Source organism: Pantherophis guttatus, chromosome 5 (assembly GCF_059756535.1).
Source record: "Pantherophis guttatus breed Tessera chromosome 5, ASM5975653v1, whole genome shotgun sequence".
Taxonomy (NCBI): domain Eukaryota; kingdom Metazoa; phylum Chordata; class Lepidosauria; order Squamata; family Colubridae; genus Pantherophis; species Pantherophis guttatus.
In genome coordinates, this window is record NC_142067.1 from 415,981 (window position 1) to 430,596 (window position 14,616).

General features: G+C 47.9%; 2 protein-coding genes across 2 annotated transcripts; both read right to left on the reverse strand.

Annotated features, from left to right (window-relative positions):
* Positions 1-4,566: 4,566 nt before the first annotated feature.
* LOC117670859 (olfactory receptor 52E4-like) lies at positions 4,567-10,255 on the reverse strand. The gene has a single exon (XM_087894567.1). It carries the CDS (start codon positions 7,083-7,085, stop codon positions 6,120-6,122), a length of 966 nt encoding a protein of 321 aa, XP_087750693.1. The 5' UTR covers positions 7,086-10,255; the 3' UTR covers positions 4,567-6,119.
* A 1,576-nt stretch (positions 10,256-11,831) lies between these two features.
* LOC148113253 (olfactory receptor 52E4-like) lies at positions 11,832-12,807 on the reverse strand. Its single transcript, XM_087895642.1, has one exon. It carries the CDS (start codon positions 12,795-12,797, stop codon positions 11,832-11,834), a length of 966 nt encoding a protein of 321 aa, XP_087751768.1. The 5' UTR covers positions 12,798-12,807.
* Between the last annotated feature and the right edge of the window lie 1,809 nt (positions 12,808-14,616).

A 14,616-nucleotide genomic window follows, 5' to 3' on the forward strand; every position in this document is an offset into this window, starting at 1 on the left:
GGAGTGAAACTTTTTCAAGAGAAAAAAACAGGAAAGCCCAGTTGCCTTTTGAAAAAGCACTTTTGGGAAGGCCTCCTCCTTTCCCCCTTGACCATCTCCTGGGGTGCTGCTTAGCAGAGACAGAAGGGACTTGACCCAGGATCTTGGGGTTTCCTGCAAAGCAGTGGTGAAATCTAAAATTTGTTACTACCGGTTCTGTGGGCATGGCTTGGTGGGGGGTCTAATGTGACTGGGTGGGCGTGGCCAATTTTTTTTAAAAAAACACGTTTAAAACCATTTTTTCTATAACCTCTTCTGTGAAGAGGTTGTAAAAAAATGCTTTCAAAAGGCTCTGACGATCCCAGCTGAGTTGCCTGATCGGCAGAGGCTTTTTAAAAAACTCAGCTGGGATCGTCAGAGGCATTTTTTTTCTTTTAAATGCCTCTGACGACCCAAGCTGAGCTGCACGATCATCAGAGGCTTTTTAAAAAACTTTTAAAAACATTTTTTCAGCCAAAGAGGTTGTAGAAAAAAGTTACTTTTAAAAGTAAGAAAAAAACCTCTGATGATTGTGCGGCTTAGATGGGCATGGGGGGGGGCAGGGATTTTTGCTACCGGTTCTCTGAACCACCCGCCTCCATCGCTACCGGATCGGGTGATCCAGTCTGAACTGGGAGCATTTCACCCCTGCTGCAAAGCAAGAGTCCCTTCATCATTTTGCTGCAAAATTTGGGCTGGCCAGAAGTGTGAGTTAGAAACAAGGCCCACCCAGAAGTCCCAGATCAGAGCCGGCCCTCCGGATCATTTGCTGGCCATGGAGTTCCATCCAGCAACCTTTCTTTGGCCAAGGGCCCTCATCCTGCTGGGGTTGCGATTGGTGCTCTGGGAGGCTGAGGAAAGACCCCCCCGTGCTGTCTTATGGGGCTTTCAGAAGAAGAATTGGGGGTCCAGACGGCTGTGAGGAAAGGAGCATTGTTCCTTCCCCAAAGCAAAGAGGCTTCCGTGTGGGGGCAGCTAGAGAGAGAGCGATGTGCTAAAGGGCTGTGTGTGATGGGTGTCTGTGTGTCCTTGGTGTGGGTCTTGAGGGATATAGATACGGGTGCACGCTGGTTCTTGGGTGACGCTTGAGGGGTGTGGGGCTGTGTACGTGTTGATCTGGAGAAGAGATTGATTAAATCAAATGATGTGGATTGGATCTCTGTTTGAACTGTGAGCGTTATAATTATGTTTACATTGCGTTAACTGAGCTTTGTTTGCTTGTGTGGGTACACAATTTGAAGTAAGTGTTTAATTCTTATGTTTGCTGTAAATTTAAAGGATTTCAGAGGCTGTTAATCAGTAATTTTGGGGGGGACATGGGCTAGTCAACCTGATTTCCTATACAATATTTCTAACAGTTATATACATGTGTAAGTTCTTCCCATGGGGGAGGGCAACATGTTGGAGCTGTCCAGGCTTGGGCATGCAGGAGCTTCCCCTGCCAACATTGGGCCTTTTGGAGCCAGAGAGAATCCTTTGGTGTCACCTGCGGCTGGCACAGGAGCCTCTGGGACCCCCCAAGAGGCTGGATGGGGCAGGGAAGTGAAGCAAAGAAATCCTCCTTTCAGACAGCTTTTGGTAGAAAAAGATAAAACCTCTGGCCGAGGATTGGGTTCAGGTTTTTGGCTTCTTTTCTGTGTTTATTTCCCGCCACTGGTTTTGGATTAGCAGCTGTGTGTCTAAGAGAGAGAGATTCATCTTCTGGCCTCTGTCAACAGGAACTCTCCATTCATGGTGAAACAGCGCCATCTGCTGCTCTGTCTGCAGACCTTCATTTTCTCTACTTTTCTCCCCCCACCTCCCTTTTTAAATTCAGCTGGAGCCCAGGATGTGGGCCCTATTTTCAACACTGAATGTTGGGATTCTCATATTTAAAATGGGAAAAAATGTTTTTGTTCCTTTTTTAAAATAATGCTCAGGGCTTTTTTTGAATCACGTGTCAGTGAGATGGCTAGTGAATAAATGTAGTACAGGTAGTCTTTGACTTACAACAACAGTTCATTTAGTGACAATTCAAAGTTACAAAGGCCCTGAAAAAAGGGACTTATGACCATTTTTCAGATTTATGACCGTTGCAGCATCCCCATGGTCACATGATGAAAATTCAGATGCTTGGCAGCTGATTCATATTTATGACGATCGCACTGTGTCAGAACCATGTAATCCCCTTTTGTGACTTTGGAACAAGCAGAGTCAATGGGAAAGCCAGATTGACTTAATACCTGTGTTGTTAACTTAACAGCTGCAGTAGTTCACTTAACAATTGTGGCAAGAAAGGTCATAAAATGAGGCAAAACTCACTTAACAAACGTCTCACTTAAGAACAGAAATGTTGGGCTCAATTGTGGTTGTAAGTCAAGGACTGCCTGTAATAGCAATAGCACTTAGATTTATATACCACCTCATAGTGCTTTATATCACTCTCTGAGAGGTTTACAATATTTGCCTTTTGCCCCCAACAATCTGGGTCTTCATTCAACCGACCTTGGAAGGACGGAAGACTGAGTCAACCTGCAGCCGGTTAGGATCAAACTGCTAGCAGTCGGCAGAGCTTATAGGGTAAAGAAATTACTGTAAAAAGGGAGGATGGAGAACAACTTGTGACCTTGTGGCGTTAAACGTGCTATAACTTTTGGTTAATGCTCCATAAAACCCACCTGTGGACATTATGGGGGAGGGGATCACACAGACTTTGAGAGGGAGCTCTCTGTATCCTTCCTTCTGCAGAACAAAGCTTGTTTTGCAATCACCTTAGTGTGTTCAGTTTATTTATTTATTTATTATTCGTATTTCTATGCGGCCCAAGTCTCTGAGGACTCTGGGTGGCTTACAACAAAGACAATATGAACAATATACAATAAGAGACGTTAAAAAACGCATACACACCGCTCATGGCCGGATCTTGCAAGATCGCAGTGGCGAGATCAAAGGCCCCAAGCCTGCCGGAAAAGCCACATTTTCACCATTTTCTGGAAGGCCAGTAGGGTGGGAGCGGTCCGGGCCTCAGGAGGTAGCTGATTCCAGAGATCCGGGGTAGCCGCAGAGAAGGCCCTCCCCCGCAGACCTGCCATCCGACATTGTTTAGCTGACGGGACCCGGAGGAGGCCAACTCTGTGGGATCTTACCGGTCGCTGGGAGCTATGCGGTAGAAGACTGTCTCGAAGATAGCCTGGCCCTGAGCCATATAGGGCTTTAAAGGTAATAACCAACACCTTGAATTGTGACCAGAGACCAATAGGAAGCCAGTGCAGCTCACGGAGGATTGGTATAATGTGGGAGTACCTAGGTGCACCCACGATCGCTTGAGCGGCTGCATTCTGGACCAGCTGTAGTCTCCAAACACTTTTCGGGGTAGCCCCATGTAAAGCGCATTGCAATAATCTAATCGTGAGGTGACAAGGGCATGAGTGATTCTGAGAAGAGCCTCCCGATCCAGGTAGGGTCGCAATTGGTGTACAAGGTGAACCTGTGCAAAGGTCCCCCTAGCCACAGCTGCCAGATGTTGCTCTAATCTTAGCTGTGAGTCTAGGAGGACACCCAAATTGCGAGCCCGTTCTGAGGGGGGCAATTTCTCCCCCCCCCCAGAACCAAGGATGGACAGTCGACATAGTCTTTAGGAGGCAATACTCACAGCCACTCGGTCTTGTCTGGGTTAAGTCTGAGCCTGTTGACTCCCATCCAGTCTCTCACAGCCTCCAGGCACCGGCACATCACATCCACTGCATCACTGAAATGATGTGGGGTAGAGATATACAGCTGGGTATCATCGGCATACTGCTGATATCTCACCCCGTATCGTTGGATGATCTCCCCCAGTGGTTTGAATAGAAGGGGAGAGAGGACCGAGCCCTGAGGCACCCCAAAACGAGGGCCTAGGGGTCAACTTCTGTCCTCCTATCAACACCGACTGAGACCGATTGGAGAGAAAAGAGGAGAACCACCGTAACACGGTGCCTCCCACTCCCAACTCCCTTAGTCGGCCTAGTAGGATACCATGGTCGATGGTGTCAAAAGCTGCTGAGAGGTCAAGTAGCACCACGATAGAGGAATGACCCCCATCACAGGCTCGCCAGAGATCGTCCATCAGTGCGACCAAAGCAGTTTCCGTGCTGTAGCCAGATCTGAAGCCAGATTGAAGAGGGTCCAGATAATCCGTTTCATCCAATGTCCGTAGGAGCTGAAGTGCCACCACTTTCTCTACAACCTTCCCCACAAAAGGTAAGTTGGAGACTGGACAAAAGTTCTTTAATTCTGCTGGGTCCAAGTTTGGGTAAAGGGCACGGACCCTGTGTTGAGCTGGGACAAGAGTCCATAAGTCCTTCATCCTGAAGATTGATTTGGGTCTATTATATTATTTCTCCTCTCTCTCTCCCCCCTCCCTCTCCCTCTGTCTCTCTGTTTCTCTCCCCCTTTGTCCCCTTCCCTTCTACAGCAATACTGATAGAAGAGAATATTTGTAGCTCAATGTTGAACTGAGAGGTCCTTGATGCTCTCTGAGCTTGGTGGTTTTCTTGCAGATGTTTCTTGACCCAACTAGGTAACGTCATCAGTGCTAGAAAGTTTGCTCTCTTTTACGTACTAGTGGCTTCCCCTGCTAGTGTTGGTGGGAATGTTCTTGGTACTTCCTGGTTTAGGCTGTTGCTTGCTGTTCGCTTATTTGTCTGAATTGGTAGTTTTGGCTAAATGCTAGAGAATCCTGGCACTCAAACAAATCAACCAGATCAAATCAGGCTCATAGAGATAACAAAATCTACAAACCATTAAAAAACAGCAATGAAAAAAGCCCAAAAGGAAGCAAAAAGACTAAAACACCTCATCAGCAATCAGTACCCAGGTGAGCAGAGGGTAACACCAAGACTAACATTACACCAACAGACAAAAAGTAAACAATACTCGAATCAAGGAACTACCAATTCAGACAAATAATCAAACAGTAAACATCAGCCTCTTCAAGGAACCCTCAAGAAAAACCCCAGCAACACTGACAGGGCAAGTCACTAGTATATAAGAGAGGGCAACCCCCACTCCCTTTTGGCCCTGATGATGTTACTTACTTGGGTCATGAAATATCTGCAAGAAAACCACCCAGCTCAGAGAGCGCCAAGTATCTACACCAGTATCCCACTGTTGATAAACTAAGTGTTTGATGAGACAGATACCACGTTGAGCAACACAGCAACAATCAGTCATGGCCACAAAACCAACACAAGCAGACCTTGGTCAGATTCCTGGTTAGAGTCCCTTTTTGCAAGAGATTTAGCGGCTTGCTAACTGGAGGATAATGCCTGTGATACAGTTCTTGCACAATCATTGAACTGAATCCTTACTAATAGGGAGAAGTCAAGAATGGGAGGGGGCTCCTTGCAGCTGGAAGGAACCCTTCGGCCCCCATTGCAAAGTCTGTGTCTGGAACTTGCATGAGGAGGACCTGTTCTTGCTTTAGGTGAGCTCCACTCTTGCCTTTCAACGGGACCTCCCTCGTTCCCAGCTCTAAAACTGTAGGCTTCCCCTTAGGGCAGGAGCTGTGGAGCCCATCCCAAGAACTACATAAAACAATCCAGCCAAAGTTAAATTCTTTATTTGCTTACGCCCAATCGACGGAATCTTGCCAGACTAAACCCGTGCTAATCTCAAATCACTGGATATATCCTAGGAGATTCTAGGTAGTGGCTATTCTGACTCTCTTCCTATGTCTCCAATCCAGCTCTAGGCTGTTCTGCCTCTTGTTTTCCCCCCCCACCCTCCCCCCTCCTTGGCATTTGCTTCCTTGGAAACTGCTGCTTCACTGTAGTCCATCACACCAGCTCCCCCTTCGCAGGCATCATTCACCACAGTTACTTTTCCTACATATTTACTGCAAATATTTTCCGTTTTGAATTGGCTTGAGTTCTGCTACCCAACAAGCTACTATTTCGCCCTTGTAGACTCCTTGGGCAGCTGAGTTTCCTTAAGCAGCCAGGGTCAAAGTCTTACATCCCTGTGTTCAATTCCCTCAGTTAATGTCTGTGACAAAGCCATAACAGATCAGTGGGTGTCACTTCCTCTGGAGGGGACCACGGGAAGCTTCTGCCTCATCTCCCTTCCACTAGTCGATGGAGAAGTCATTTCACGGAGTGTCTCCCAACGGGACGCCCTTGAGAAAGAATTCGGAGCACCCGTGTCCGTATCTCTCTGGTCCTCACTCCGTAGATGACCGGGTTGAGCATTGGGGGTAGAATGACGTAGAGGTTGGCAATGAGGATGTGGGCAAAATGGGGAATGTTGTGTCCAAAGCGGTGGGTGAGGAAGGAGAATAAAGCTGGTGTGTAGAAGACAAAAATCACAGCAATGTGGGAGCTGCAGGTGCTCAAGGATTTGAGCCGGGCCTCCTTGGAGGAAAGCCGGAAAACAGCCTGCAGGATCTTCGCGTAGGAAGCGGCGATCAGGATCAACTCCAGCACAAGAAAGGAAGCAACCCAAAGGCCATAGAAAACATTGACACGGATGTCTGTGCAGGCCAGCTTGGCGATACCCATGTGCTCGCAGTAGGTATGGGGCATGTTGATGTGGGCACTGCAGAAAGGCAGGCATTTCGACATTACAGTCATCGGAAATATCAGACAGGCTGGCTTTAGAGTTATGCCCAGGCATATCCAAATCACAGTGGCTTGTGTGAGGATAGTGGAGTATCTCAGTGGGTCACAAATGGCCACGTACCTGTCGAAGGCCATGGCCAGGAGCACCATGGATTCCATCCCCGTGAAGGTGTGGATGAAGAACATCTGGGCCAGGCAGGCGTCAAACGTGATCTCCCCCAGGCCAAACCAGAAGATGGCCAGCATCTTGGGCAGGGTGGAGATGGAGAGGCCCAAGTCGACGAAGGAGAGCAGGCAGAGGAAGTAGAACATGGGCTGGTGGAGGCTGGCCTCGGTCTTCACAACGGAGAGGATGGTGAAGTTCCCCAGAAGAGCAATGAGGAACCCAGCACAAAAAGGGATGGAGAGCCAGCCATGTGCCTCCTCCAGCCCTGGGACACCCAGCAGGACAAAGACGGGAGAGTAGAAGTGGGTGCTGTTGGAGGGCCACATCCTTTCATTGGGGGGGGGGTGTTAGGTGTGGTTCCCTCCTACCGGCCACACAGTCTCTGCCTCCAATAGCTGCACAGTCGCCAGTCAATCAGCAAAGAGTCCTGGCAGCTGTGAGAACTGCTGGCCAGGAAAGTCTTGAGTGGTCAAGGAGTCCAGATCTTCACTGGGAACTGCTGCAGAGATGCAGGCAGAATGGCTAGGGAGGGGCGTGCAGGAAGAGAAGCAAGAGGCGACTAGGAGGCTGAGCGTCTTCCTTCGAGAATGGGTGGCATTTATGGCCCCTCCTGAAAGAGCCCAGAAGTCCCATCCTGGCCAGGGTCTCAAGGGCCCGTAGACTAATTACGGCCTGGCCTCCTTTGCCCCAAATGGTCCCTGATCGTCTGGAGAGGAACAGCAGCCTGCCTTCTAGGCAAACAAGGCAGGGAGTTCTGGCAACCTGCCCTGACCCAAACAAGGGGGGCTATGGGGAGAGCGGCTTAGGCCCCAACAGCCGATTGCATGGCCAAGGTTAAGACTGACCGAGCTTAGCGGGGTCAAATGATCTGCCCAGGGCCTCCTGCAAGCATCCAAAGCATTCAGAGCCCCAGGTAATCCAGTGATCAAAGACCACCCACCAGTCACCCTCGTGGGAGAATCGCCCCCTGCCCAGAAGCTCTCCCAAGCAGCTGGGCCTTAACCCCCAGATGGAGAGCTCTGCATCTGGAGGGCCGACCCTGCAAGTGGGGGAAGGCTGCGGCTTCCAGGGTGTTTTCTTCCCTTCGGTTTGTGCCTGTTTGCTAAGGGCAAGGTAGCCTCCTTGAGGGGGGGGACATTCACTGAAAGCCCCTGGGCCACCTTGCACAGGGCATCCTTCCCCCAGAGCCCCGATGGGGAAGGGGTTAAAGGACAGATAGTCTTCAATTTATGACCACAACTGAGCTCAAAACCTCTGTTGCTAAGGGTGCATTTTGCCCCATTTTATAATTTTCCTTGCCACAGTTGTTAAGTGAGTCACTGCAGGTGTTAAATTAATAATATAGTTTTTAAGCAAGGCTGGTTCCCCATTGGCTTCGCTGGTCAGAGGGTCACAAAAGGGGATCAAATGACCCCCAGGACACTGGGACCGTCATAAATATGAACCAGCTGCCAAGCGGCTGAGCTTTGATCACCTGACCTTGGGGATACCATCATGGTTGTAAGTGTGAATGCTGTTATAACATCGAACGGTCATTAAATGAACCGTTGTAAGTCAAGGACTGTCAGAAGTCAAGGAGGCAAACCCTGCCCACAGCCTGGAGAAGCCTCCAGTTTGACTCAGCCTTCCGTCCTTCCGAGGTGGGTCAAGTGAGGACCCAGATTGTTGGGGGCCAGAAGAGGCTGACTCTGTAAGGCGCTTAGAGAGGGCTGTAAAAGCAGCAGGTGAGCCTGCTGTCGTCTTGCCTTGCACACCCAGAAAGTGAGAGCCAGGAAGGCTGCTTCACAAAGAGAGGAGTGGCAGGAAGTCAGTGGCAGGTCGGTGGCCTAGGATGGGCAGGTTTTGGGGCCTGGAGAGTTGGCAAGGTGGAGATGGGAGGCTGGATTGCCCCGACAGCCACACCCTTACCCATCAAGGAGAATCTTTGTAGATGAGGGAGTCCTTGGTGCTCTCTGAGCTTGGTGGTTTTCTTGCAGGCGTTTCATGACCCAACTAGGGAACATTATCACTACCGGTAGCACTGAGGATATTACCTAGTTTGGCTAATGAAAGGTCTGCAAGAAAAGAACCAAACTCAGCTAGTCACAGCCTTGCAAGCCTAAGTGGAGAAGAGGAGGCCTGAGTGGCCGCTCAAGCTGAGGGCTTCCAGGGGCCTCCAGGTGGTGGGATGGGTTTCTGCCAGGGTAGATGCCCGGGGTGCCAGCCTAGGCATTCTTCTCCCTTGTCTATCTCTTCCAAGCCCCTCCCGGCTGAAGCACAGGTGCACGACTGGTAATGTGAAGCTACCTTCCCGTTTCAGTTTTTCTGATTGGTTTTATGCTGGCCATATTTTTGTATTTGGGGTTTGTGGGTTAATGGAGAGTGTGTTTTTAATGGCTGCTTAGTTTGTAGTTTTTGTTTCTTATAAACTCCATGAACTGTGCAATATGTAAGTACATATATACGTACACCATATACATGGTGTCATGACTTCTTTTCCCCAATTAGACTGACCCAGGCTCAGGAGAATCACAAAGACACCGGACTCTGAACAGATGATTCTTTTAATGGAACTTGTTCTCTTCTATAGCATCATCTAGTTATTCTATTATAGCAGATCTTTAAAATTATTTTCAGAGTTCAAAAGTCATAACGGATCCATTAATTTAGTTTTTTTCCTCTAGTGACCTACCTTCAAAGTCTTCATAACATTCTTTTTCCAGATGTAAACATAAAAAGATTCCCAGGGAAGGATTCTTTTCATGAAGGGTTCATTTGGACCCTTAATCAGCTTTAAACTTTCTAAAAACAGCACCGTAATCACCCTTTGGCTGTATATTCCACTCCCTCCAATTTTTCTGCAACACAATAAAGTCATAATTAAACTTTCTTTCCCAAAGGTTTGAAGAAAAACATATTAGGTGAATATGATCCAATGTGCGGTTCTAAAGGTTCTCAATTTTTAAAAAGGCAAAGGAAAAAAAGTAAAATATAAAATGATTTAAGAAGTGGGGTTTGAGCAAATTTTGATTTCCAGAAGGCTACATTGAGGGCTATGAACCCTGCAATCCCAGCTGTTTGCAAGCTCACCGCAAAAAATGTTGGTTTCTGCCATCCTCTCACAGGAAACAGTTGTGCAGAGTTTATATGGGCAATCTGAAGATATCTCCTTTCTCCAGAGAGATTTTGGCAGTCCAGATCCAGCATCCAGCTGCTGTTTTCAGCTGTAATGTCTCCCACAGTTTGTGGGAATGTCAGTTTGCCACTGAATGCCCAGTTTATTCACTGGACTGGAAATATTTTGGTGGGGCCGAACTACAGTTGACCCTTCTCACCGACCCTTCCTCCTGTTCTGATCTGAGAGGGACACGACCCATCTGGATTTGACATAAGCCTTGAATGGAGCCAGAAAAGAGTAAATGGTGCAGCAACGGATCGGATCGCAAAAAGAAAAACATAAAATTCAGTTAAAAAAAAAATCCTTAACCACATGCCCTTGCTGCTCATGAGCGATAAGAAAGACATTTTCTGTGCAAAATCAGGCTAATTGAAATATTCTTCCCAGATATTCCTGTCAAGGCTACAGAAGGAATGGCCTAGGAGTCGCTCAGGATGCTGAGATGGGCAACACATAAATTTTATAAGGCCCCTTTTTCTTAAATGTTGTTGGCGATACTCTAAAATCTATGCTTCTCTGCCCCTTAAAAATCCGCTTTGAAAAGGGAAACAACAGGAGAGAGGGGAAGGAGTAGAGCGAGAGGAAGGAAGAAGAAGAGAGGAGAAAGAAGAAAGGGGAAAGGAGAGGAAGAAAAGGGAGGGGAAAGAGGAGCAAAGGAGAAGGTTAGAAGGAGGGAAGAAGAGAGGAGTTGGGGAAGAGAAAGGGAAGTAGGAAAGAAGGAGAGGAAGAACGAAGGAAGTAGGAGGAGAAAGAGGAAGGAAGAGACGGGAGGAGAAGAGGAAAGGTTGGAGTAAAGGTAAAGGGTAAAAGAGCAGTCCCGAAAAATGAAAAATGAAAGTAATGAATGAAAAATGATGGAAATGACTGTACATGTAAATGTGTTATGAGAAATAAAAATATTTTTTTTAAAAAATTGCTTTATGAAATGCTATGAAATCCAGCTTTCATCATTTGAATTAGTTGATGAACCTTTTCTTCTTCAATAAAGACAAGATCTTTGATTAAATGTTATAATTTATGTACTTTAATAAGGAGCCCTGGTGGCCCAGTGGTTAGAGTGCAACATTGCAGGCTGACTCTGCCCACAGCCTGGAGTTTGATCCTGACTGGCTCAAGGTTGACTCAGCTTTCCATCCTTCCCAAGCCAGTAAAATGAGGACCCAGGTTGTTGGGGGCCATAGGATGACTCTGTGAACCGCTCAGAGAGGGCTGTGAAGTGGTATCTTAAGTCTAGGTGCTCTTGCTATTAATGCTCCACTGCTATGGGTTAAGGCTGTAGGTAACTGGTGTTCAGCAAACTCTGACATAAAGTAGGTAGGTAGGGGTGTGTGCATGTGTGTTGGGCTGATTCCCCTTGTTATCATTGTGGTGCTGATATGCAAACCATTAAGCATATTGTGGAAGACTGCCCACAACGTGCATGGGGTGGTTCCCTAGAAGATCTGCATGAAGCAATGCCAGAGGTCATCACCTGGGCAGCTGGACTGGACATCCAGTTATGGAGCCACTGCCGTCCCCCTTGAGATGTTTCGTATATCATTACGTGCATTGCATGTGTTTGCTTCTCTCCTCTCATGTGCTCACCATATGTTTCATATGTGTGCGTCTGTCTGTGTATGTATATATGTATGTATATATACACATACATATGTATCTATAGGTACTATATAAATAAATACACACACACACACACTATGTACGTACGTACATATTACATTATATACATAATTTATAAAATGTATTGGCTGCCCATCTTACCATAGGGTAACTCTGGGCAGCTTATGGTTTTATATATACAGTTAAAAACATAAAGAGATATTAAAGCCATATATATATTATATATATATGTGTGTGTGTGGTTTTGCCCTCTCTTTATATTTTTATATATCTGTGTTTTTCATGTGCACCCCAACCATCAGGAAGTGTGAGTCCAGAGCCCCCTTCCGGAGCTGAACAAGCGCAGGATTCTTTTCCGGATCTCCCTGGTCCTCACGCCGTAGATGACCGGGTTGAGCATCGGGGGCAGAATGACGTAGAGGTTGGCGATGAGGATGTGGCCGAAGAGGGGGATGTTGTGTCCAAAGCGGTGGGTGAGGAAGGAGAAGAAGGCTGGTGTGTAGAAGACAAAAATCACGGCGACATGGGAGCTGCAGGTGCCCAAGGATTTGAGCCGGGCCTCCCTGGAAGGCAGGTGGAAAACGGCCCTCAGGATCAGCACGTAGGACCCAAAGATCAGGACTAAGTCCAGCATAAGGAAGGCGATGGTGAACAAGCCGTAGATGCTGTTCACCCGGATGTCTGTGCAGGCCAGCTTGGCGATGCCCATGTGCTCGCAGTACGTGTGGGCGATGGTGAGGTGGGGCTTGCAGAAGGGCAGGCGCAGAGTCATCAGCGTGATGGGAATCACAAGAAGGGTTGGTCGCAACACCACCCCGGCACACATCCAGGCCACCCGCTCCTTGGTCAGGATGACGGTGTACCTCAGAGGGTCACAGATGGCCACAAATCGGTCGAAGGCCATGGCCAGGAGCACCACGGATTCCATCCCCGTGAAGGTGTGGATGAAGAACATCTGGGCCAGGCAGGCGTCAAACGTGATCTCCCCCAGGCCAAACCAGAAGATGGCCAGCATCTTGGGCAGGGTGGAGGTGGAGAGGCCCAGGTCGACGAAGGAGAGCAGGCAGAGGAAGTAGAACATGGGCTGGTGGAGGATGGCCTCGGTCTTCACAACAGAGAGGATGGTGAAGTTCCCCAGAAGAGCGATTGCATACCCAACACACAGAGGGATGGAGAGCCAGGGGTGCAGAGCTTCCAGTCCTGGCACGCCAAGCAAGGTGCAGGAGGGAGAATAGAAGTGGGAGGCATTAGAGGCGGGCATCATCCCAGGGAAAAGCACCTTGTGTTTGCCGATAAGGAAGAGAGGCCAGCATGTTCCAGCCCTGGACTTTAGGCCCCGATGGGGACGAGCAGCAGCTGTGGAAAGCAGCAGCTACCAGCCCGGTGTGAAAAGGGCCCTGGAAGCCACAGGAAATAACAATTAGGGAAAGGCAGAAGACAGAGAATGTGCACCTCAGGAGGCCCAGGAGGGAAGCTCGTGCCTCTCCTCAAAAAGTGGAGACCCACATTTTGGGAGGGTGGTTAATTGTCCTGACTGTTAGAAAAGTTCTCCTTAGTTCTAAGCTGCTTCTCTCCTTGATTGGTTTCCATCCATTGTTTCTTGTCCTGCCTTCAGGTGCTTTGGAGAATAGGTTGACCCCCTCTTCTTTGTGGCTGCCCCTTAGATATTGGAAGACAAGAGCCTTGATAGTACAGTGGTTTAGTGCACCCTGTTATTAACACAGCTGCCTGCAATTTCTGCTGGTTCGAATCTCTCCAAGGCTCAAGGTTGACTCAGCCTTCCATCCTTTCTAAGGTAGGTGAAATGAGGACCCAGTTTGTGGGGGCAATAAGCTGACTTTGTATAAAATATACAAAAGAATGAAGGCTATTGCTTAATGCATTGTAAGCCGCCCTGAGTCTCCGGAGAAGGGTGGCATATAAATCAAATTAAAAAAAAAAAAAGACTGCTGTCATATCACCCCTAATCCTTCTTTTCACTAGACCAGACATACCCAATTCCTTCAATTCCAAATTCTGTGCCAGGGCATCTCCTGGATTCCCCCTCCTTCTACTCTGACCCAGAGGCTTTCAACAGGAGGGCTTCCAAATTTAAGACCTTGACCTTCTTGGGGGCCCAGGACTTCTTCACCAACAAGCCACTTTTTTGTTAGGTTGGCTTCTTTCAACTGTCCTTTCAGTTATGTGTTCTCAACTCACCAGGATTATTTGACACCTGAATGGACATATTTATGTTCCCAAATCAGGATTTCTAGTGCTTTCTGTTTGCTAACCATACTCAGTGTGTTCTGGAGATCAGGCATCTCATCATTTACTGATGTCCATACTATCATGGCTTACAGAGTAACAAAAGGGACCTTGGAAGGGACCTTGGAGGTCTTCTAGTCCAGCCCCCTGCTCAAGCAGGAGACCCTATGCCATTTTAGACAAATGGGGGTCCAGTCTCTTCTTAAAAACCTCCAGTGTTGGAGCAGCCACAACCTCTGAAGGCAACTTCCGTTCCACTGGTTAATTGTTACCCTGCCAGGAAATTTCGTCTTAGTTCCAGGTTGCTTCTCTCCTTGATTAATTTCCATCTGTTGCTTCTTGTCCTGCCTTCAGGGGCTTTGGAGAATAATTTGACCCCGTCTTCTTTGTGGCAGCCCCTCAAATACCGGAAGAGGGCTATTATGTTCCCCTTAGTCATTCTTTTCATTCATCTAGCCATGCCCAGTCCCTGCTCCTCTGTGGTTTCTTCCCCTAACCCCCATAACTTTAACCGTAGACCGTCTACTGTCGACCTCAACCCATTCCTAAGAGGTCTCTAAGGGGCATGCATAAGCGCACCAGTGTGCCTATCATCCCTGTCCTAATGTTCCCTTTTATATGTATCCATTTCATGTATTCATAATTATGTTTATACTTATACCTGTTACCTATTACAGGCTTGACAAAACAAACAAAGAAACAAAATATGTTTCAGCCTCCAGCCCCCTAACCATCTTTGTAATGTTGAGAATTTCTGAGCACCATTTCCTGCCCACACCATTCTCATGTGTAGCCACATCCCCGATACACAAGGAATCTGGGTCCATCTTCCTCCC